The 24,570-nt window shown below is 36.5% G+C and overlaps 1 protein-coding gene across 1 annotated transcript in view; it reads left to right on the top strand.

Annotated features, from left to right (window-relative positions):
• Positions 1 to 92: 92 nt before the first annotated feature.
• Positions 93 to 24,570, top strand: part of LOC140146117 (acid phosphatase type 7-like) — an 83,537-nt gene continuing 59,059 nt past the window's right edge. Inside the window, exons 1-2 of the mRNA XM_072167866.1 lie at positions 93 to 111; positions 23,900 to 23,983. Coding sequence (XP_072023967.1) covers positions 108 to 111; positions 23,900 to 23,983 — 88 coding nt within the window. The 5' untranslated portion in view covers positions 93 to 107. The remainder of the gene's footprint in view (positions 112 to 23,899; positions 23,984 to 24,570) is intronic.

The following is a 24,570-nucleotide window of genomic DNA, read 5'->3' as shown; positions in this document are numbered from 1 at the left end:
TGTCTGTGGAGCAATGCGGGAGCAGTGTAACACATAATCATGCATAACTCGCATACGCAAAATCGGAATCAGCTGAAATTTTGGGAATAAGCTTTTTTTCTACTGAAATGGGTATGTAATTTAACTGGAATAGCCTTAACGTTGATGTCATCTATATTATAATTACGCTATTCTCTGTGGAGCTGTTTAGTCCTCCTACGTGTATGAGGTGGGTGTTAGTAACAATATAATTCTCAGGTGCAATCTTTGTACAAACTCTGAGCCCTGAAGCTGCATTATTTGATGAGAAACGACCGGCCCTTTGTTTTAACATTTGGGGCCCTGGGGCCCTGGGGCCCATAGTAGGCCTATTTGACTTATGAGGCTCATGAACATATATTGAAGAATAATTCTCAGGTGCTCTCAGTAGACTCACGCTGGGCACTGTAGCTGCTTTATTTACTGAGTAACGGCCGGCCCTAAGTTTTAGCGTTTGGGGCCCTGGGGCCCATATTATGTGACATATGGGGCTCATATGTACAAATAAATAACAATATAATTCTCAGGTACAATCTGTGTACAAACTCTGAGCCCTGAAGCTGCTTTGATGAGAAACAGACGGTCCTTTGTTTTAACATTTGGGGCCCTGGGGCCCATAATATTTGACTTATGAGGTCATTAAATTATGCAAGAAAAAATGTAACGTTTTGTAAACTGGCAAGTTTAGCCCCCTAAATTCACATTAATGTCAGATTAATTATTTTTTGTTGTCACTGATGCTATATATAGGATAAATACAATGCATATCCAAAAAATTGAGGTCACAACTCATCAGATGATGGTGGATGCGATATCGCTATTTTTGACGTCGCCATTGGATTAACACATAGGCCTAATCATGAAATCTTCACAAACAATTCTAAATTTGTTATGTGGTGTCAAAGCAAAATTATCTTACTCTAAAACCGTTGGGGTTCTGCAAAGTACCCCACTGCAAGTATGTTAATTGTCCATTTATAATCGCTAACCGTGTATTGTGAATGGGGCTGTCAGCCCTGTATCTTCGCCAGCCTCGTACGTCCGAATTGCGTGTCCTATGCCGCCTGAACTCATTTACATTTCGAACAGCGCCCTCACGAAGATGAAATTTATTGCAAATTCAACATTTTCAGGGGCCCAAAGTCGATGTGGCCCACCTTCAAAATTGATAAAACATCACTTTTATATAACTACTAGTCTTAAATTACAACTTTGATAAGTCCCAGTAATTGTCTAGGTTGACTTCATATAAAACGACAAGACCAAAGTTGACCATTTTCTTATGATTGCATGTAGGCCTACTCCAAATGTGCCGAATTCGGAAGGCTTAGAAGTCGAATTGGCCACAATATTGAGGCAAGTCGGCAAGTTTTTTGTTTCTTTTTAAATTTCATACGTTATACACAGTTAGGTGGGAAAGTTGTTTTTTTAGTGTTGGTGGGGAAAGTTGTTTTTTTAGTGTTAGTGGGGAAAGTTTTTTTTTCAAAACTTCCTAGCTCCCCCCCCCTTGAATTCTAATGGTGCGTCCCTTAGCACGTGAGCATTGCAATATGGCATGACCTTCACATAAATAATACTTATTAACAATTTAGATTGAATATTTTTGAGTTTTCATGAAAATTTGAAACCTGTTTATCATAACAACTTAAAGCCATATTATAACATTTGCTGAGGAAGACGCCCTCACTGAATTTTTAAAATTCCTTTTTTTACACGATTAAATTGTACTTTATTAAACCAATATACCCTGCAAAAATCAAGACTCTAAGTGGTGTAGTTTTGTCAAAATCCGTGATTTTGAATTAAAGGCTGATTCAGCGCTTTATTATTACGATGGAATTATTAGTCGAACGCATACACGATGTTCATAACACACAGCACGTCACGGCGTGCGGGACGGTGATATACACAACAAAGGGTCGTACCACAACATAACCGAAGGAGTGGTACGTATTGGCGATTTTATGTGCGCTGGTAGTAAATTCCAATTTTCTTTGCTTTGCCGTAGTTGTTCGGCTCAAAAATAAAGGGGATATATCTGACAGTAAAAGCTAACATTTTATGGCAAAGAAATGCTATTACCCACCACATCAATACTCTACGTGCTGTAGGGGTATCCTATGTATGATATTCACATTGTACAGTTGAATTCCTTGCTCAATATAATACTTTTTTGGCCTATAGTATAAAAGCCCCAGCAAATTTTCAACATTTCAGGATTACGTTTCTGGCAGGGAGGGAGGGTGTCGGCCGAGAAACAAAACTAAACTGGCCTCAAAAAGAAACTTATAATTTTTCACAATGTCATCTATCTTAAAATCCTGTCCATAAACATGAGCAAAATGATTTGATCTGATTTGATTTGAGTTTATTTAGCATATTATCATAAGAGTCAAAAACCATATTGCACAGAACATATAAAATGCAAATTAAAACATAAAATATTGACAAGATAATATGCCAAGGATTTCCCTAAGTCAGCGACTTATTTCCAAAGGGGTCCTTTAAAATACACAATAAACAATGAAAATATATATTATTACAACTATTTAAAACATGAAACACCTAAATTACAATATTAAAAACTATAACCATGTGGTCTAAGAGGATACTTTTAACATCTTCTTTAAACATTGATTTTATATTGCACAATTTTACATTATCGGGAAGTTTGTTCCAATTATGGATTGCATTATATAAAAAAAGAAGCGGAATCTGCTGTTTTAATTTTTGGAACTTGAAAGTTAAAATTGCTACCACTAGTGTTATAACGATGAAGATTAGATAATTTGCCAAAGTTTTCTTTCATAAAGCTTGGGCAAACATCATGAAAAATATTAAAAACATGGTTCAAACGGAGCTGCTCAGCCCTTGTCCTGATATTTGAAATGCCTAAATTCTGAAAGTCAGCTTTGTTAATATGATATATGTGATCTTTGCCCAGAAAAAATCTGATAACTTTGTTCTGAGCTCGCTGCAATATGATCGAATGATATTTAGAAATGGCGCAATACCAGGAGGAAATAGAATAATCAAACAGGCACAAGAGCTGAGCAGACCATTTTCTTCACTTTTTGATTAAAACAATTTGCTTGCCTGTAGAGGAATTTCAAACGAGAGTTAACTTGTTTCACAATTTTGGTTGCAATTTCCTCACCATCAAGAAACTCATTAAGTTCTAGACCAAGTTCCTGTGTTCAAATTGCACACAGGATTACTTCAATATTCTACTCTACACAGTGGTTAGTAACCAAAAGTTGTCCAACTGACACAACAGCAAAATGCACTGACATGGAACAGCTTCCTGGACCACATTCAAAGCCCAATAATTGGCACCCAACATTAAACTCAAAATATCACAAGCCAGTTGACTGAGTAGATTGACTGGGAATCAGTCACCTGTGCAACTATCGTGTTCACACTGTCGGACTTACTACCGGTCCGTATACACCGCGGTAATAAGTCCCTATTAGGCCTACCGGATAGGCCTTAGTGATAAGTCGCTTAGTGCCGGAAATATTAACTCATATGTCCGACTGTGTGAATCGGGGTGTGAACACGACTTAGGCCTATATAGGCCTAACATGTAATCTGTGCCTATACTCCATATTCCAGAAACATATTATCAAGTTCTGCCAAATGAAACATATATAGCTCAATCCTAATCCTTTAGTTAGTCCTAACTGGCAATAAAAGAAAAAAATCACTATTTTACTAATTTCTTGAAAAAAGAGCCAAAAACATGCATTTTCGGCATATTTTCTGACAATCGAGTCACAAAAATCAAAGACTTGGAACAAGTCTAAGCATTCAAAATCTTGAGTATATGCCGAAATTTTGCTATAATTTTCACTGTTTTGTGTTTCTTTAATTAAATTATTGGTTATCAGAATGAAAAAAATTAGACTGCGTAAACTGAAATTAGTCTTGATACAAGTCTCTGGGCTTGATTGTCACAGCATACGAAAAACACCCTAAAACGCATGTTTTTGGCCCTTATTTCCAAAAATTGACCAAAAATTAAAATTTGACAAAACAGGATAATATTTTTTAATCCCAAAAAATTAGTTCTGTATTTTTCTGGAATAGGGAGTAATACCGGGGCCTAATAATAGGGATGACCACTGTTAATACAGTTTCCACTAGAACGATTTTTCATTTACTGTGTGCGTGCACTCACACACGTATTGTCTATGGAGAAAGTGATCGATACAAGAAATCCCAGGCCTGTTAAATGGCGTACATACTTGTTTTGATCCAAATGTAGGCCTATATCAGGGTGTTTCAAGAAATTCCTGATTCCACCAGAAAACATTAACCAAACTTTTTCCTGTTTGGTCAGTAAATAGAGAGGACCTTCCTTCATGAAGAGATCAACTTTTTTAATGAAAATTTAATGAGATGAGAACTACAACAGGTTGAAGTGACACCATTCCGTGCATCAGGTGTTCAAACGCAATTATCTCCGAATTTGGAGTGAATCAGACAAGCAAACTTACATACTCATAAAATTTAACTATTTTTGAAGACAAAATGTGCAGGATGTTAAGAAATTTAAGAATGTTTAAGCCTACCGCGGCCCATCTCAAATCTTTTACTTCCCCGTGCACTACTCACTACCTAGTCTGTGTTACAGACCGTGTACCTATATCCATAGGGAGAGAAACTACTGGGAACCACACACTCTCGGAAACCATAGTGGGCACATGCACACACAGTGTATTGCTCAATGTAGTAAAGATAACCTTTGATTTGGAGCAAATTTCTCAAAATTGGTAGTGATTAATGTTACCAAACTTATGCCATGATGAAATATAATAATTTTTGAAGATAAAATGTGCTGACCTTAAAAGATTGAACAATGTTTAAGACTACCGCTATTCATTTGAAATAATGCACTTATTGTTCATCTCCTCTATGGAGATATTTTCCATGGCGGCCATCTATGATCATGCTTGAGGTTTCACCAAACAAACCATGGGTGTTGAGGTCTTATATTTTTGTTGTATGTCAACAAAATCGATTAAATTTTCAGGATGATCTTATTTTCATGTTGTTATAAGCAAATATAATGTTCCAGATAACGCTAGTTAATAAATACATTAAGAAAAGTACCTTGAAGTTGCACTTTCTGTTAGTATTCCTTTTTGGACTTTAACTTTTTAACATGTTCTAGCAGCCCTATATAAAACCGTGACACTCGAAAGGCCATATCTCTGGAATGAAACGTCCGATTAAGATTATTTAAACGCCAAAATGTTTCTTTCATCAATTCCAAGCCAATAAGTTAGGTCTGAATCAATTTAAAAGTACTTCAATTTTTAGTGGACATGCCTACTAATAATACACTCATAGAAATGCCTTGTTGGCGCAATTCAAAAGGAGTAAGTTTGGACAACTCAAAAATAGTGTAAAAGTTGCCAAAACAAAATTCATTTTAGTTATCCGAACTTAAAAATGCTGAAAAAGCTCAAAAAGTTCCGTCAATTAATCAACTTTGTTGGCATTACTTAAAAAGTTGAAGTCGTTGCGTCAACTTTTTAAGTAATGCCAACTTCTGAATTCAAGTTCAGGGAACTTAGAAAAATAAGCAAGGTTCAAAGAACCAATTAGTGGAGTTATTGACTTTCCACATGTGAGTTGATGTAACTCGTTCATATTAAGTTACTGGTACTTATTGTTTTGAGTTATTCCCAGGAGTTATTCCAATTTAGTACTTTGTTACTTAATTCACGTAATTGGATCATTTTCTGCACAATTAGCAGTATTCAAATATTTATTTTGTAATCAGTGCAAAATTTTGTATACTATATAGCACACCTAGAAAATTATGCTCACCTAGTTTTATTTTCTGAGTTGTAACAACTCAATAAAGTAAGTGCAAATGAGTGCGACCAACATAATGATATCGAGTCAGGAGTTAATCAAATACTGGCCACATAGGCCTACGTGTTAAGCAGGCAAACGTAGAGTATTTGTGGGATGGACGTATAGTGTAGGCCTACTTGTATACTGGTGTTAAGTTTAGCTTGTGAATTTTTTTAACTTATACATTATATTATCCTTTTCACTTCAGACATTTGTACATAAGCACAGTGGGCACAGTATCTAAGTAGGCCTATGTTTGTTGTTTTTATATTGATGTTCTGTGTAATTGTATTTTTATGTTGGATGCACTGCACATGTGTGCATGTACCACTTTTACAAAGGTGATTCCAATAAATTGATTGATAACAATAGGCGACTATTTGTAAATGTCAATCAATCAATCAATCAATCAATCAATCAATCAATCAATCAATTTTATCCATTCATCAAGCAACAAGCAAAATATTCATCAAGCTACAACATACAATGAATTGTACAATTATGAAAATAACGAATGATAAATACAATTTTTAAGCGGACTACAAAATTACTCGTCGGACTACTGATATTGGGTGAAGGGTTTGGAGTCCTACCAGCTCACTAGGGGAGACCGGGGACAATTGAAACGGATTTTGCATTTTTGAATGTAACAAGCTCTTGATATAGGTAGCACCGTATAGCAGGTTATAATTAAATTTGCTTAAATTAGAGAGATTCGGGTCTTATCTTAATATCCAAGCAGGTTTTATACGGGACTTGATAAAACAGGTAGGCCTACTTTTGAATAAAAAATACTTTTTAGCAGGTATGTCACGTGTTACAATTGTCCCCAGGGTAAGGGGCAATTGTAACACATCTCTGGGTCAAGAACATGTATAATTTGAAGTGTGGAGTGTGGACGGGGTGCAGTTGTAACAATCTAAAATTATTGTACTGAACGTGGTAAGGAAAAGGGGCAAATTTGATGCATTGTGGGGCGAAAATTCACATACATAGGCTACGACTGCGAGTTAATTCATAATCATGCAATGCATGATGCTGAGATTCACAATCTGTTTTAAGACTGGATGTCTGTACCGATTCAGCAAGGTGCGGCCAAAGCCAAAAAATGAAGGTCAATGGATTTTGTCCAAATCTTATGACAGGAAAGGTTATTGGGTCTAATGATTATGTAGCTTGATAAAAAATTCAAATGTTCCTTGTCGCCATGACAACGGGCCTTTGAAGTTGGCTACAGAAAAAGTCATTTTTTTCAATTTCGCAGTACTGAAAGAGGCTCATTTTCGGCCGGCTCTAACAAAATTGCTGTAAGTACAGGATAATTGAAATTGCTTCTGATAAATACCTATACATTACATGTTACAAAAATAGTATTGCCATTTTTTTCAATCATCCATAATATTGCGCAATACGCAATGCAAAATCCCGCTTTTTTGCACTTTTTTTCTTTAGTAAAAGTACTATAACTTTAAAAGTCAATAACTCTCAAGGTAGGGTTTGCTGATTTAAGTCTGGGATTGAATGAGAATAACCATGAATGGGGTTGATAAATCATCCAATAAAAAAATTGGGGTCTGTACCCCATAGCGAAATTTTACTTATACGAAAATTCACTATTTTCGATTAAAATTAGCTAATTATATAGCACTCTTACAGTAAACGTAATCATTTATTGGTCAGAGATTTACAAATAACATACCGAGAAATGTTTATTGACCCATATCTTATCCATAGACTTCCACTTAAGTATGTATGCAAATTTTCATAGCCACATTATTGGTCAAACAACTCCCACCCCCATTAACAATTAATATTCTCAAACCGAAAAGTAGGGTAAGTTACATTGTTGATAATTGTGTTGCCACTAATTATGCGGGTATCTGTCTATTTTTATCATCCAATTGATAATTAATGATAAATGGTACTTTTCCAACAAAATCAAATTTGGCGTCCAGAATAACTTTATCAAAATCAACAATCTTTCCCGCCACGTTTGTTATCTATTAGACAATCATCCATCTAGTGTATAGAATTATAGGCAAAAATGTCAAGAAATAGAATTGCCATATGAACATGATGAAAATTAAGGTAGATTACCTTGAGGAAAGCAAAGGGGATATATTTTGACCAGGATCATACAGTTTGTGATAGATTTAACCATGTAACTACAGTACCAGAGCTAGGCAACTTCGTCACTACTTTGGAGTAGGCCTAATGTTATAATAAAGCTACAATACAATCTACATTATAGTGTAAATGTGCATGCCATAATTTAAAGGATTATAAATGATGTCAATTGGTAAATTACGAGTTGTTTCTATAGTTTGCAAATCAACAACTGGCATTCCAATGAGTGAACAAGCAATTTGAAATAATGTAATGAAAAAAAGTCAGTATTTTATGGTATGCTCAAGGCATTGTCAACAAATTTGACGCTAGTGCCAACTAAATCTAACCTAGTGAGAACATGAACAATCACTAACAGCAATCCTAATGTTGTCCAAATATGGTGCCTTTCGTCGAATGCTAACATCACTAGTGTCAATGTTAAGTGAGGAACAGATGTCTTTGAGGGTATTTATGCTCAAACTTTGAAGTTTGTCATTTTTTACAGTGCGGCATACATTTATTTCACCAACAATTATAGGATGAGAAACTTCCTGCACCACTTGTCTTAGGCTATCTTGAAACACCGCTGTGTCTGCTGGAGCTTCCAGATCATCAGTTATCTCCTCTAAACCTCCATTTGCTCTTTTCTTGGCTGAAAGTCTGGAGAAAAAGCTACCTATTTGTTGTGGCGTCAGATACTCACTTGCACTAAACACCCTCTCGTTATTTTCATTCTGCAGTGGTTGTTAGACACTTTCGAACTCTTTGAACAACATCAAACAAGTGTGTTCTTCCAGTGAGTTAGCATTTCCATCTTCGGAAGACAGGGAAGAAATCCTCTACCGCATTGAGCGAGCTGTATACGACATCCAATTATGGAAAGGACACCAGTTGAGGACAGTCAATCAGGATACTTGCAAACAGCACATTTTGTCTTTAATGGGTGACAACGCAGTAATGGTTACTCTCGACTGGGCTATGACGTATCTTCCAAGGAGATTTAGAGAAAGCCAGACAGATTGGTTTGCCAAAGGGGACTCCATGGCACATTAGTGTAGCCATTAAAAAGTGTGGGAACGACTACCAGAGTATTGCAATAGTCCACATCTTTGACTCAACCAAGCAAGACAGCAGTACCGTAATTGGAATAATGGAACACGATATTAGCTGCAAAATATCCCGGGAAAATATCTCTCCACAAGAACAGGCATTGAAGTAAAACGAATAGACTTTTCTGATCCTCAAGGGGGGAAAGGTCCATGCGATCGAAAGGCAGCCTAAATAAAACGACATATGGACATTTATCTGAATGAAGGCAACGATATTATGGATGCTAAGCAAATGGAGAAAGCCATGATGTCAAACGGCGGCATCTATGGTGTTCAGCTGGTATAATTCAACCACACATTCAATGGAGTGGTATAAGTTACATTAATAACTTCCAGTTTACAGATGCCGGAATTAGAGTATGGCGAGCTTATAACATTGGGCCTGGCAAAATCGTAAATGATGGTGATTTTCAGGCACCAGTTATTCCAAACATTACGTATGCAGTACGACAACAAGCACTGTGTTTAGGCCAACAACAGGACCATCGTCAAGTACCATCAACCAAATTACTCTTGACGCCAATCAGCATCAGAATGTATGCGCATCTGCAGAACTTGCTAACCAAGAAAGTCGTGAAGTTGATCTTCATGAAGAAGTCTACGACTCTACTAGTAGTGTGAGCTCAACTGGTATATTCAGTTGCCCTGAGGAAACATGTACAAAGACATACATCAAATCATCAGCGTTAGAAGCTCATATTCTGTCAGGAAAACATGACCGATACAAACAGAGAGAAAGGCTACTAGATAGAGCCAAAATGAGATATGCAAATATGCTTTCAAGAGAGGAAAGCACACTTCCACAAGTTTCAGGAATCACATGTGGGCAACATTGTATTCTAGCTGAACCAACAACAGAATTATGTCTTGGATGGGCCTTGAAATCAGGCAGAAAACATACCAGGTTTTCTAACAAGCAGAAAGAATTTCTCATAAAAAGGTTTGAACATGGAGAGGTCACTGGGAACAAAGATGATCCTTCTAGAGTCGATAAGCAAATTGATGACAAACATAAATAATATTATTATAAGGCAAACGCAAAATTTGTCTCTAGGTGGTTTGCAGTTTGTTTCTTTTAAGATGCTATGATACAGAGATGAGGAGGGACAACGAATAAGATCTGAAAGGTAAAAAAAAGGTTTTGTTGTACCATCGCCAAATCACCACAAGGACTGCCTGTACCTGATGCAAATGAGCACGCCATTACTCATATTTTCTGAAATAAATAAATAGCAAATTACTCAATGTTAGAAACACCACTAAAAATAAATCATTAATACAGGACCCAGCTCCCTATCCGCTGAATAAATTTCTAAGAGTTGATGCAAACAAACAAATTCCACAGAGAACATTATTCATGTACACCCCATCATGCATGTATGCATATGGCATGTCCTCCCGAGTGCTTTACCACGTTTATTATGTACCGTCTTTGAGAAACAGACCGAAATGTTTGTATTCTAGTCACATGAACTGCTATCAAAATTTAGTTAACATTATTATATCTTATATAAATAAATAAATAAATAATCTGACACTTACCATTTACCAGCTATACTATTCTTATATAATTGATGAACTGTTGTTTGTACCGGCCCCTGATTGCCTTTTCAGCTAAACGCAGCCCGTCACCCAGCGCTGCCCTCTATTGCATTTTCATTAACAATGTTTCTGCATCTGGTTTCTGTATAGCTTGTTTGTACCATTAGAATCGTTACTTTCTTCAATTAAGTCCCATTAAGTTCTTTTAATACAATTAGTTTCAGTAATAATTTTAAAAAAAATAATGAAACTATTTTTTACTGTAAATCCCCTTGTGAAAAAATTGAATTTTTTTAAAAACTTGGTACTTTTGAAAAGCCAGAACTTCTAAAATAGTTAAGAGCCCAATTTTTGAAAAGGATATATCAGTTAACAAGGGTTTACTCTAACTATGACATTATACAGTTTCAACATACAAATCCTACCTTTACATTTATGCCCCTTCAAAGTCGGGGTAAAATGACGCTTATGATTATTGCCCAAAAATGTACTTTTTCTACTTAAATTTGCAGGATCTTTTCGAAGAGTGACACACTCTTTCTTCATTTACAATGAATAACAAAGCATGTCTCTATCCTAAAATAAATAAACAGAAAATTTATCGCATCTTATATAGTTGTAGCATAAGACCAAACTTTACCTTTTTTCAAAAATGAAAAATGCAATTTTTGGTCATTTTCGGCTCAAATTTGTTTTGCCCGTTATTTTACCAACAGGCCAAATACAACTTTTTTAATATCATTTTGAAAATGTCCCACCTAAACCCTTTCTATGCTAGAAGAATCGAGGATTTCTATTTTTTTGACTTTGTCCGCATATTTAAAATTTTGCTTGAAAATAAGAGACCCTGAGTCTTAAGAATTTAAGGCCCTGGATTTAAGGTTCCATGGCTCAATGGCGTAGCATGGGCTGGGGAATGTGCCCCTCCAATCGACATGATCGATAAGAAAATCCCATAGTATTTATCGTCGAAAAACGTAGGACTGCCACCCCCCATCAAGGACGGTGTCACCCCACCCCTCATATTAGTTACGTTCAAAACTATTTTGATCCCCCCCCCCCCCATTATAAAATAATGTAGGCCTACTATTCTACAACGTACATTAATATATATATATAGCATTCACATTGTGGATCGTAGGCCTATAGGCCTATAGCATTGGCATTGACATAGGCCTACATTATGTTATAGTGACTTTGTTTACTTACATGTAGGCTTCCCGTGCCGACGTTGTAGACAAATGGGCTAAAGGACGTATGAACTTTGTATGTATAGGCCTACTACATGATCATGATGATTCAATGACCTTTGCTTAGTACAACCAAGAAGTGTCTTTAAAAAAAGCAACGCGACAAGGTTTTATTTAATAGCGCGAAGTACTTCAAAGTCGTCTTGATGGTATAATATTCACAACACAAACTCTAAATCCCGGCTCATGATGATTGAAAGCCATTCATAAAATGTAGGCTACTACTGTATAAATTTTGCGTGAAGCTGAAGTCGGTAAAACCATATACGCTATTAAATTAGGCCTACATCTAGGCCTAATAAATTTATTAAATTTCTCTATCGCCGGCGAGTTTCGCAATTAGGGAGTGTTCATAAATAGCCTACTCAGCTCATGGTTGGGGGGGGGGATGGAATTTTTTCCATGTCATTTCATTTTACCCCCCCCCCCTCCCCTCTTCGTGAACCCAAAACCTTTATGATCCCCCCTCTTAATGGACCTAAAACTTTTTTGACCCCCCCTCATATTAGGTTCAAAACTATTTACCCCCCCCCCCCATTATAATGTAGGCCTACCATTCTTTTGTTTTGTTTGTTTGTTTTATTTACACTCATTTGTTTTTGAAAACACAATTAATCATCTGTTCTTCCTTGTTGAGCTAACAAACGCTTTATTGGGACGATGTGCGCGAGTAGCGTGCAAAAATGCACATATCCAAAATTTTAACGAAATCCGTTGATAGTAAGCTTTCCAAAATGAAGTGAATTTAAAACATCAGTGATGTACCACTTTTTGGCTTATACCATTAGAAGCATGTACGCGTCATTGATACTGATACCACCAATTGAACGAGAAGATTTGCCCCTTCATTTTGCATACCACTTTGTCCAATTTCTTTTTCTCATTTCTTCACAAAATGCAAAAAAAATGCAATGGGTGTAGTACCCCTTTAAATTGTTTAAATCATATATTTGCGAGCGCAGCGAGCAGGAAATTTTGCATATTTGAACGTGTTCCTAACGTTTTCCTACACCTTTTTAGGGCATAATATAGAATCGGTGCCCAAAATATCTGTGCCAAAAATCGCTTGCCCCCCCCCTTTCGACCTGCCAAAAATCGCTTGACCCCCTTTCGACCTGCCAAAAATGCTTGCTCTCCCCCTTTTGGCCTGCCAAAAATCTTTCGCCCCCCTATAATTCACCACCCCGGGGGTACACATAATTATTGTACCACCCCTTAGTTTCTTTTATTTTTCGCCACTTCACTGAGCAGGCTTCCAGCGGGTACTGGTCACGGGTCCAGGGCTAATGTCTAAATATGTGAAGTGTCGAAAATCAATCCATGAAACCTTACTTCTTATTAAATGAGCGTTACGGGGGGGGGGGGTCAAAATGTTTGAAGGGGGGTCAAAAAAAGTTCCAGGTTCTCTCGAGGAGGGGTCAAAAAAGTTTCGACTCCAAAAATTTCCAGTACCCAGCCCCCCCCCTCCACCTAGGTATTTATGAGCACTCCCTTATTTCAACAAATTTGTATTGGAAATTTAGAAAATTTGGAATAAGAAAATAGAATATCGCTCCATTTTTTCAAAATTTTCTACCCGATATGATGACCCTTTTTTGAAATCTTATTATACCCAATGACCCCTTTTTTTCAAAATATTATACCCGATGACCTTCTTTTTCATTTTGTTTGTAGGCCTACCCAATGACCCCCCCTTTTAAAATAACGTTTTTGTACACGATATGCCCCTCAGGATACTCTACAAAATTAATGTTCTTCTTTGCTTGATAACTTAGACCTATCTGGTAATGACTGCATGGAATTGCTTATGAATTTGGTCATAGATTATCAATAACATCATGATTTGGTTGCATATAAACTGTGAAGGCCAAGTAAAAATAAAAACATGTTTAGCGTCCTGGTGTTTTGAAAAAAGGGAAGGGCTTTGTTTTACGAAACTGCTCTATTAATACCCATATTTAACGCCTGTATGTGTATGGGTCGTTCATAAAAGACCCCCATTGAAAATCTACAGTGGTAGGGTATTCTAAAAGAAATCCTTCTAAAAGAAATCCATTTTGTGTATTCAGCATTGTAAATGATATCTTAAAATGAGGTGGAGGCACTTTTTATTTTGTTGTTTGGAAGGTAGGCCCCTCCTGTGATCATGGTGATCACAAAACTCTTCTGAAATGTGTCTTATACATTTGCAAGGCTGTATACAAAATTTCTTTACAATACAAAATCTTTGAGAAGAAGTTAAATAACAATTTACAAAATAAACAGAAATTTGAAAAATCTCCAAAAAAAAAAAAAAAAAAAAAGGAGGAGGAGGAGGAGGGGACGCTAAACTTGTTTATTTTTTTACTCGGCCTATATTGAACCAGCATGCATACATCGATACGTACATTGCTATGGCCAATACTAGTCACAAAGGGCTTACTTTCATATTATGGCGTCTAATGCTAATGTTCAAGGCTATGTTAAAATAAATATATCCAAATATATAACATATACATGTATGCTGTAAATACCTGAGACGAATATACCTAGGTTTATTCGTCTCAGGTAAATACATGTGTCCTATATCTTACATTATTTTGATAAATAATATTATAGATTATGATATCTTATTACTGGCAAAATAATATCATCAGCCTGTTACGCTAATTGCCTATAAGTCTTTTTTTGTAATTTTGAGAACAAAGAACAGTAATTTTTTGTAATTTTGAGAACAAAGAACAAAATGTGGTTCAAGCATGCATCAGTTACGTAATCACCCTAATTATTTCGGGTTATTCCCTTTGTGTCATTATCATTTCGTGTGCAAAGATTGGTGAATAAATATGTTTAAATGAATGTCTGAACCGTATTTTATACATTGTTCCCAAAATTACAGGAAATTACTTTAGCGTATAGCAGGCTGACGAATGACGATATGCATAATATTTGAGTGCATTTTATTTTTTTTGTCAAGATAATAATATCATTGCATGAAAAATATGTAGGGGCCCCTACATGCAGTTTAGTTATAAAGCCTACCAAAGAAGAAGAAGAAAGATCTTTGAGCTTTGCTAAGATCAGACTGCCGTTTTATGTCCATATGATATTAAGTACTTAACATACAATATAAGTTGAAAAATATACTTACGGTAGCCTATCTTTGTTGTTGATCAGGGGTAGAAAGTTCCAGTGAAAGCTCTACCGCAAAGCTCTAGCGAAAGGTGCTCTACCGTGAAACACACGGAGGTCAAAAACTACACCAAGTGTTCTGACTGTGATCAAGGGGTGACACTAAATTCACGGTTGTTCTATTAGCAACGCAAAATCTATGAAAAATTCAGCTGGTTTACTAGCTAGAAAGTGAGGCCAGTTATCGATCCGTTATAGCTCGTTATGAATAATTCATGTTCGACCCCTTGGATCATGTTAATTGAGTTTGGCAAATAACAACGTTGTTAGTTTTGCGAACTTTGCCTGTTCAATGAGAGTATAGCACGCCCCAATACATCTGGGCGCAAACCAGGCGAAAACGATCCAGTTTAATGAAATGGCGGACGGGTATTCCCATCAGGCACCAGTGATATGTTTTTTCAAAGAAAGTCTACTAATTTGATATGAAATGACATTTTGCAGTAGCAAAGTCAAAATTAGGACTTGCTGTCAATAATATGAAGGAAATATGTGACAGAGGCAAGGTGGGAAATACAAGTAGTATTTAATTGCAATTCTGGGTAAAAAACACATGTGCCTGCTAACGGTCAAAAAAATTTTATCGCATGAGGTGAAAGGGCTTTGGTAGTAGGTTACAAAAAGTCACATCAAAAATTCCTCCGGAGCTTGTTGCCATAGCAACGGCAGATTTTATGATTTTGGCGATTTTTGCTTATTTTGGGGTGAAAATAAGGGAAAATATGTACTTTTTTGTATCGCTCCTGACTTTATATTTGAGGTCACATTTAAAAAGCAACATTTCCACCATAAAGTAATATCTTTGTGCTTTCCCCAGATGCAAAAAATATTTCAATAATATTTCCCTATGTGCAATTTTAGGGCTGGGCAACATTGCCAATTTGGCACTTTTGAAAAAATGCAATTTTTACCCTATCTTTGAAGTCTAAAAACTAATTTTGCTTGAGCACCTAGAATTATTTCCTCTTTGTTGGTACTTGGGCAGACATTGCCCCTTCCAAATTTGGTAAAAAAATCTCTGGGGCTATTTGACCTGTAAAGCCAGTGTTGCCAGAAAGTTTGATAATTTTCAAAAATGCATTTTTCGAAATAATGCATTTTCTACATATTTACTCATGTAACCTTTAATACCACCAACTTAATTGAAATATTTGCACACTTTGCACACATGATTAGACACACATTGCAACGGAAGCAACACTTTGAGGCTGGGAACAAGTTCTGTCCTGCAAAATCCGGTATTGCCAGAAAATCATATTTTATAAATCCAAATTTCCAATTTGTGCGTTTTACAATTATTTATTCGCTCAATTTTATACTATCAATGTTTAGTTGAATAGAATGTGCATTTAAACATCATCTGATACAATAGAGATTCAGACACATGGGCGAGTTTCTCGACAGGTGGCTTAGTAAGCCTTAGGCTTAGGCGTCCTTGAGGATACTAAGCTAGTTTTGACCAAAAATAGTACTGTAATTTTTACATGGGAAATTGTTTTGAAAAATGACATATGCATCTTGGAAAGTGTATCAGCTTACTAAGACATGTAAGATGGATGTTTGGATCAAAAAAGTAAATCACAACATTTTCCTTTGACCTATGGTTTTTGACCCATGACCTCTCTTGGAATTCATAAGTAGGCCTAAAATGCAAGTTTTTAATGATTTTGGTCATTTTTGGCAAAACATGGACCCTTTTTAACCACCATCTCAAACAGGTTTTGAAACATAGGCAATGATGGTGTTACCAGATTATATGACAATTAATTTACCCATACCCGTAATTTTTGAGTTCGTCAAAACATGCGTGCATTTGTTTAAAAATGTAGCCTGGTAAAATGAATGATACGCACAATAAAAACTTCAAACTCCCATGGGGGCATCAATATTGACGTTTGCATTATTTGACACCCTTATTTAATTTCTTCCCTAAATTTAGACATCCGTTTGTTGTTCCGATGCCTTCAATTTGACTTCTGTACTTCTACGTTGATACAGGACCTGTTGTCCAGGGTGGAAAGGTAACATCACATGTGTTCACATCGAAACAACCGTGCAGACAATATTTATCATGTTTACAATGCAAGTAAAAATCCAACTGGTGATGAAGCTAGAGGCCTGATGGGCTGTTGCAATTAAAACACTCCCTATTCCCCCCCATTTCCCCTAGTTTCTAACACAATCCTCAAGATAAATCTCTATCCGTATGTGTACATGCTATCAATTTGGTTAAAATTGCCATGTATCATGTTATCATGTCGGTGGTATCAAAGTATCATGGTATGATCATTGGGTGGAAGGGAGAAAAGATATAATATATATTACCCTAAAGGATGTTGAGGTTGAAGGTCATTTAGGGGTTGAATTTGAAATACCTGTGATTGGGCTTAAAGTTGGTGAATATAAACCGAAAGGGGAACGTGTTAAAAATACAGCAGAGGTCACTTCAGGTCAAACATCATGCACGGGTAAAATTTCAAAATTCCTCTGATTAATTTAATTGTGAATAATAAATTCCTAAATAACATTTGACACAAAAAGAAGATCTCTCTTAATTCCATGCCCCAACTAAAGCTAGCTTCCCTTTGAAAGGTCCGATGTTTAACATTTGCCCTGAAAGACTCACAATTTAAATTTTTCCTCCTCCCGGGATGCCCAGGATCAGGGATGTAAGGATGTGATCAACTGTGGAAGATAACATTCGATGGTCTTTATAATAAAACATGAAGGATCTAAAGATTTACCAGAAAATTATTTATGTATGTTGGCCTTGATCTTGGTCACATTCCGGTCCACATTGAGGGCTTGGGGCGAATAAAGTGGGCCTATAGAAGAATTCATTGAGCCAAGTGATGGTCACAATTCAGTCGCCATTACTGGGTCCCGTCTGCACCAAACTGGTGTTCTTACTGCCCAATTGGGCATTGATGGAATGTAGTTTCATATCCCCACCAAGGCCCAGGCGGGGGTGGGGGGGGGGGGGTAGACCCGCCCCCTCCTTCTAGCCTTCCAGGAATTCATTTTGCAAAATTTTCCAACTTCTGACACCCCTGCGTAATCCATATACAAGTGGCTATTTTCGCTCCTGCTTTCGCGCATTTGTCAATATATGTTTAACACCATTTATAGGCCTACAATAATAGGGAAAAACTTATCCACGAAAGGCTTCATGGACCGCTCATTTTACAAATTTTTGGCTTTTTAAAACTAAAATCATTAACAGGATTATCATAAAGCCTAAAAAATTGTTTGATTGGCATAACATTTTAAGCTATTAGGAGAATTCTAAGAGAAGACAGTTTCCATGGAAACAGCCATTTAAACCCATTTTTTGTAAATTTTACTGGGAAATATTAGCTCTATTTTACAGATATTTGCTTAAAAATGAGCATTCGTGGATGTTGCCATGGAAACTGCATACTCGTTGAATTCTCTTAACAGCCTAAAATTAAAGAAGTCCTATTTATCAATAAAGTTAAGTATAGTTTAAACTTTTGTAATACAAAAAATGGCTAAAAATGGTTTAAAAGGGTAAATTTTTGCCAAAAATGACCAAAATCATTAAAACCTGCATTTTAGGCCTACTTATGAATTCCAAGAGGTCATAGGTCAAAAACCATAGGTCACAGAAAAATTTTGTGATTTACCTTTTGGATCTAAACATCCATCTTAATAAGCTGATACACTTTCCAAGATGCATATTTTTAAATTTCCCATGTAATAATTACTATTTTTGGTCAAACTAGGCTTAGTATCCGCAAGGTCACCTAAGCCTAAGGCTTACTAAGCCACCTGTCGAGAAACTTGCCCATGTGTCTGAACCTCTATTGTATTAGATGATGTTTAAATGCACATTATTTGAACTAACATTGATAGTATAACCTTCACGGAATAAATAAACGCACAAATTGGAAATTTGGATTAATAAAGTAAGATTTTCTTGCAATACCGGTTTTTGCAGGACTGGACTGGTCCCCAGCCTCAAAGTGTTGCTTCCGTTGCAATGTGTGTCTAATCATGTGTGCAAAGTGTGCAAATATTTCAATTAAGTTGGTGGTATTAAAGGTTACATGAGTAAATATGTAGAAAATGCATTATTTCGAAAAATGCATTTTTTGAAAATTATCAAACTTTCTGGCAACACTGGCTTTACAGGTCAAATAGCCCCAGAGATTTTTACCAATTTGGAAGGGGCAATGTCTGCCCAAGTACCAACAAAGAGGAAATAATTCTAGGTGCTCAAGCAAAATTAGTTTTAGACTTCAAAGATAGGGTAAAAATTGCATTTTTTCAAAAGTGCTAAATTGGCAATGTTGCCCAGCCCTAAAATTGCACATAGGGAAATATTATTGAAAATTTTTTTGCATCTGGGGAAAGCACAAAGATATTACTTTATGGTGGTAAGGTTGCTTTTTTAATGTGACCTCAAATATAAAGTCAGGAGCGATTCAAAAAGTACATATTTTCCTTATTTTCACCCCAAAATAAGCAAAAATCGCCAAAATCATAAAATCTGCCGTTGCTATGGCAACAAGCTCCGGAGGAATTTTTGATGTGACTTTTTGTAACCTACTACCAAAGCCCTTTCACCTCATGCGATAAAAAAATTTTGACCGTTAGCAGGCACATGTGGTTTTTACCCAGAATTGCAATTAAGTTATAATAACCTTTGATACCCGACCTGACCTTCCATCATGGCGCCATGATTCGTTTTATGTATTTCTATTATGCTCTCAAGTCAAATAAAATACCAATTTGCGCTGAGCAGACAATGTTACTTGGCTCCCAGCATGAATTATTGATTTTATACGGATGTAAAGAAATGCACAGTGTATGTGCATGATGTGCAAGCATACCCAAATATTTACGGTAAATCTGAATAGTGGTCACATGGTGACATATCATGTGTTCGGGAAAACACGTGGCAACATTTTAAGATTTCAGGCTTGCTTACTAGTTAATTGCCATTTGTACTCTTTATTATTTATCTTTGTTAATTAACATATATTTTAAATGCTGATAAATCATGGTTGGCTGCCCATGATATCTGTTAAATTCAATGTTTTATGAATATAATTCTACCCGGCGCAGAGGGGGTCACGCAGCAGAATTTCACATCACCTGACTTAGCTAGATTTCGAAGCTCTGCTCTTCAAATTCATGTAACTTTCAAAGTTTATACATTTAATATATTTAATAAGATACTAATTTTTTGTTATAACCAACTGGTACACGAAATATACTAGCTTATTACCTATACAGAAAGGTGATTATCAGCCTTCACTCAGCAAATTGACATGCCCGGCATATATGCAGCCATTCTCCGTCTGGATAACATGACTGTCGCCCTCAATACGTCTGGGCGCAAATTTAAATAACAATACGCTATTTACATATCAATGCGGCCTCATGCTAATTAAAGCTGCCCCATCCAGGAGATGATATTGTAGGCCTATGTGCATGACGCATGCATGTAATGGCTATATAAACATGATAAACCTGATAACAGGCTTCAGAAGCAGCTATATACTAGTATTGTGAATGTTTACCAAGTGAATAATGATGTAGAAAACAACAAATTACATGAATGACAGTCTATCAGAACGCTCGAGGTCAGTAGATAAGGGACGCACCATTAGATATCAAGGGGGGGGTAGTTGGGGTAGTGACAATTTTTTTTTTTTTTATCACCTCGGTGAAGCAATTTTTTTTAGCCCTTAGATGAAGCAATTTTTTTTTTCAACACCGTCGGAGAGACAATCTTTTTTTACTCCTCGGTGAGGCTTTTTTTTTAAAAATAGTTAAGTTATATTTTCAACAATTTTTTTTCGATTTGTGAAATCCATAATGATCATTTAACGTTTTGTAGGCCGAGTGCCTTGAAATTTTGCGTGCCACAAAAAACATTATTTTTAATGAGTTAACATCAGGGGCGTAGCCAGCTTTCTTGGTGGGGGGGCAAAATAAAAATATTTTAGGAAAAGACAACCGGTATTATCCGTGGGATACGGTCCCGGGATCGGGATACGGTACCTTTCTTTTAGAGAGACTGTACACGTAAGGGACTGTGCAATAATTATGAGCCCCCCGGGGGGGTAAAATTTCCAAACGGCTCGCCAAAAATCGGCTTCCCCTCTCAGCCCGCCAAAAATCGCTTGCCCCCCCCTCGGCTTGCAAAATTGCCCCCGGAGGGGCGCAGAATCGATGCTGAATTGGTCAATTTAGCGCCCCCTAAAGGTGGTGCCCGGGGCACGTTCCCCCCTGCACTCCCTAGTTACGTCACTGGGCCTTGCCCCTTTTCTTTTCCTTTGCCTGCCCGATTTTCTCTTTTTGGTTAGGGTGGGTATCCGGTACTTTTTTCTTTCATTGTCAGGGGGCACTCTTCCCCCTGACCACTCCCCTCCGGGACTCCCCTCCGCTGGCTATACGCTATATACTGGTTCATCTGGTGAGTTCAATTAGCGGTGAACTTGAAATTTTTCAAAGGAGATCCATGTCTTAGGATTATTTTCTTCAAACATAGATTCATGTGATGATTTCTCACCACAAAAAAAAAAACAGATTCATCCCCACTGTCACGTATAGGGCGTATAGTCATCTTTTTTGGTCGGGGGGGGCAAAATAAAATTTCGGGGCACAGACGAAAAAATTACAGTTGCATCATACAATACATAGAGACTGTATGCCTTCGAGCTACCAAAAAAAAAAAACTCTCTAGTATCGCGCAAAAATTTTGTATTTGACAATATTTTGCCCAATGATCGGGCTGAATTTTGATAGAAATGGGGCTCCTTGCCCCCGTTTCTTTTCCATTGTCCTCCTGATTTTCTCTTTCATTTTTTGTCAGGGGGCACTTTTTCCTTTAATTTTTTGTCAGGGGGGGGCAGTGGGCACTCTGATTTTTTGATTCAATATTTACAATTGATACAGATTGGGGAGTGTTCATAAATACTTTGGTGGGGGTTGGAAAATATTGCGGGTGGGGGGGGGGGGGTCAAAAGATTTTTGGGTCCTAAAAAGAGGGGGGCAAAAAAATTCAGTCCTTAATAGGGGGATCAAAAAAATTGATTGTAAAATTCCGCGGGTAAATTGTACGAGGAGGCATGTACATTCCAAAATTTGTGCGTGCTCTGCGCGCATGAATGTAAACTATTCGATTTTGTAATCTCAAGCTACAAATCAGCAAAATGTGCGCACTTTACAATTTGGGTGTAACACTATGACTCCAATGAGTAATAACTCAAAACGGTAGGGTAAATTGGGGTAAATGGAACGGTGGGGTAAATGGAACGCTGAGAATACAATTCCCTCAATCAAGAAAAAAATTGGGCAACATCATATCGACTGTTCCATTTACCCCAACGCCATACGTTCTGCTTTCGTTTCATACCCCAAGCGTGCATGGGTTTACTCGGTATTTGAGTGGAAGAAAATCTCAAATGTTGTCACTGACCTTGAAGTGGTGCTATACGGTTCAGTGAACATTACTAATTTAAGGGTATTGATTCCTAAATATTTTAATGTTGTGCTGAGAGTTGTCTTACAATGTTTTCATGTTTGCGTGAAATAAAGATGAATGAATGAATGAAATAAAGATGAATGAATGAATGAACAATATTGGCAATATGTTTGTTATCTACAATAACATAAATGTTTTAAACAATAAAATAGCAGATTTTAATGATGAAATTATGCAAATTAATATGCTAATTAGCTAATTAATTAGTTTATGTTCCATTTACCCCACAACAGATCCACTTGGGGTAAATGGAACACGATTGACTGACTTCAAATATATATAACATGTTAATATTTTTTTTACTAATTGGTTTAATTATTATGAAATTATATACTACAAATAACTAATTCATGGTAGATTAGGCCTCCTATTGATTTTTAAAAATCTGAAAACCATTTTTTTCTGTTATGTACCGAGAGAAAGTGTATTTTTACGTGGCATTTTACCATGTTTATAAAAAAACATGAAAACAAAATTATTTTTGTTAATCTTTTGTTTAGTCACAAAATATATGTTAAATAAAATATTCTGATGTCTTTTCAATGTAAATATAGCTATGAATGTAGGCTCCTTGCAAGTAATGCCCCTTGTTCCAATTACCCAACCCACTGTTCCATTTGCCCCAATTTGTTGGGGTAACTGGAACACCATGACCATGTATTTGGACCGATACAAGAAACAAAGCCATACAATGGGAGTTTATCTGTTAAAACAAGTTGTAAAAACATATTATCTACTTATTGAAACAAACAAAAATCATATATGGATACCCTCCTGACCACAGAAAGCGATTTATTGCTTAAGCGTTCCATTTACCCCATTTTACCCTAATTTTTAGCTATGAGTTATGACCACAGGGGTAGATCCCGGGGGGATCCCCCAATATTTTGATATGGTCCATACAATCATCCCCCCAATGTAGGCCTAGGCCTATATGAGTTTCTAACCAAAACTAACCCCATATTTGGTCATTTTAAAATAAAAAGTGCCAATTTCGTAATATATTTCAGCAGTTTAGCTTCAATATGGCAAATTTTGTATAAACTTATTTTGTCGGCAAAAGGTGCTGGATTCACTGGACTTAAAGAAATTTTCTCCAACCCCAATGTCAAAAAGAAATCTATGCCAGTGTTAATAACTTTTCCAACCCCCCCCACCAAAGTATTTATGAACACTCCCTTAATTCAATCCCCGGATCACCATCGCAGAAACCGATAACCGCGAAGTCCCAATAAAGGATTTTAGCCGTCACATGATAATCACGTGATGTTATCCTTTTGTTTATTGACATTTGACATTTGACCTTTTTTCAGTTTTTTGGAGGAGCAGCGACGATTGCAGTGCAGTCAGCTCAGTCAGCGAAGACAAGAAGTTTACAAGCTTTTATTCTTTTATTTGTAAGTAAAACTTGTGATTCATGTGATTTTAAGGTAACTTAAAAACTGTCAAACATATCATACTTAACGAAACGTGTATATTATGTTAGTCTTGAGTCTTGAGTGATGAAATCCTGTTGCTCATCACCCGTCCGTCCCTAAATATTATATAGGTAGGCCTATCCTAGGTGAATTCAAATTTGCCATCAAACTGCATCATTTTATATATCAAATTAAAGCCCTTGAGTAAACAAAGCCAAAACTGAAAACCTTTTTTTCATAGCACTTTCCGTAGCAAAGTTACATCTTGTCAAAGCCTGACTTTCATCAAAAAGATTCATTTAGCAAAATTCCCCAAAACGGCATTTCGGGGTGTTTCTAGATCTTAGTCTCATGGCGATAGCAGCTTTTTTAATGGAACTGCTATCAAAATCCCTCTGAAATTCCATGTGCGGGTGAAAAAACAAAAAAAAAAATTATATATTTGGGTCAAGTGAAGTATAGAAAACATATTTATGTAGGTTTCTTTCTTCTGGCACAAGTTTTAAATTTCTATGTAAAAATGCATTGACATTGTCGGCGAATTTGGCTGACCAGCAAATGTGTTA

This window comes from Amphiura filiformis, chromosome 2 (assembly GCF_039555335.1).
Source record: "Amphiura filiformis chromosome 2, Afil_fr2py, whole genome shotgun sequence".
NCBI lineage: Eukaryota > Metazoa > Echinodermata > Ophiuroidea > Amphilepidida > Amphiuridae > Amphiura > Amphiura filiformis.
The sequence above is the reverse complement of the archived record's forward strand: the minus strand, read 5'-3'. Positions and strand labels throughout refer to the sequence as shown.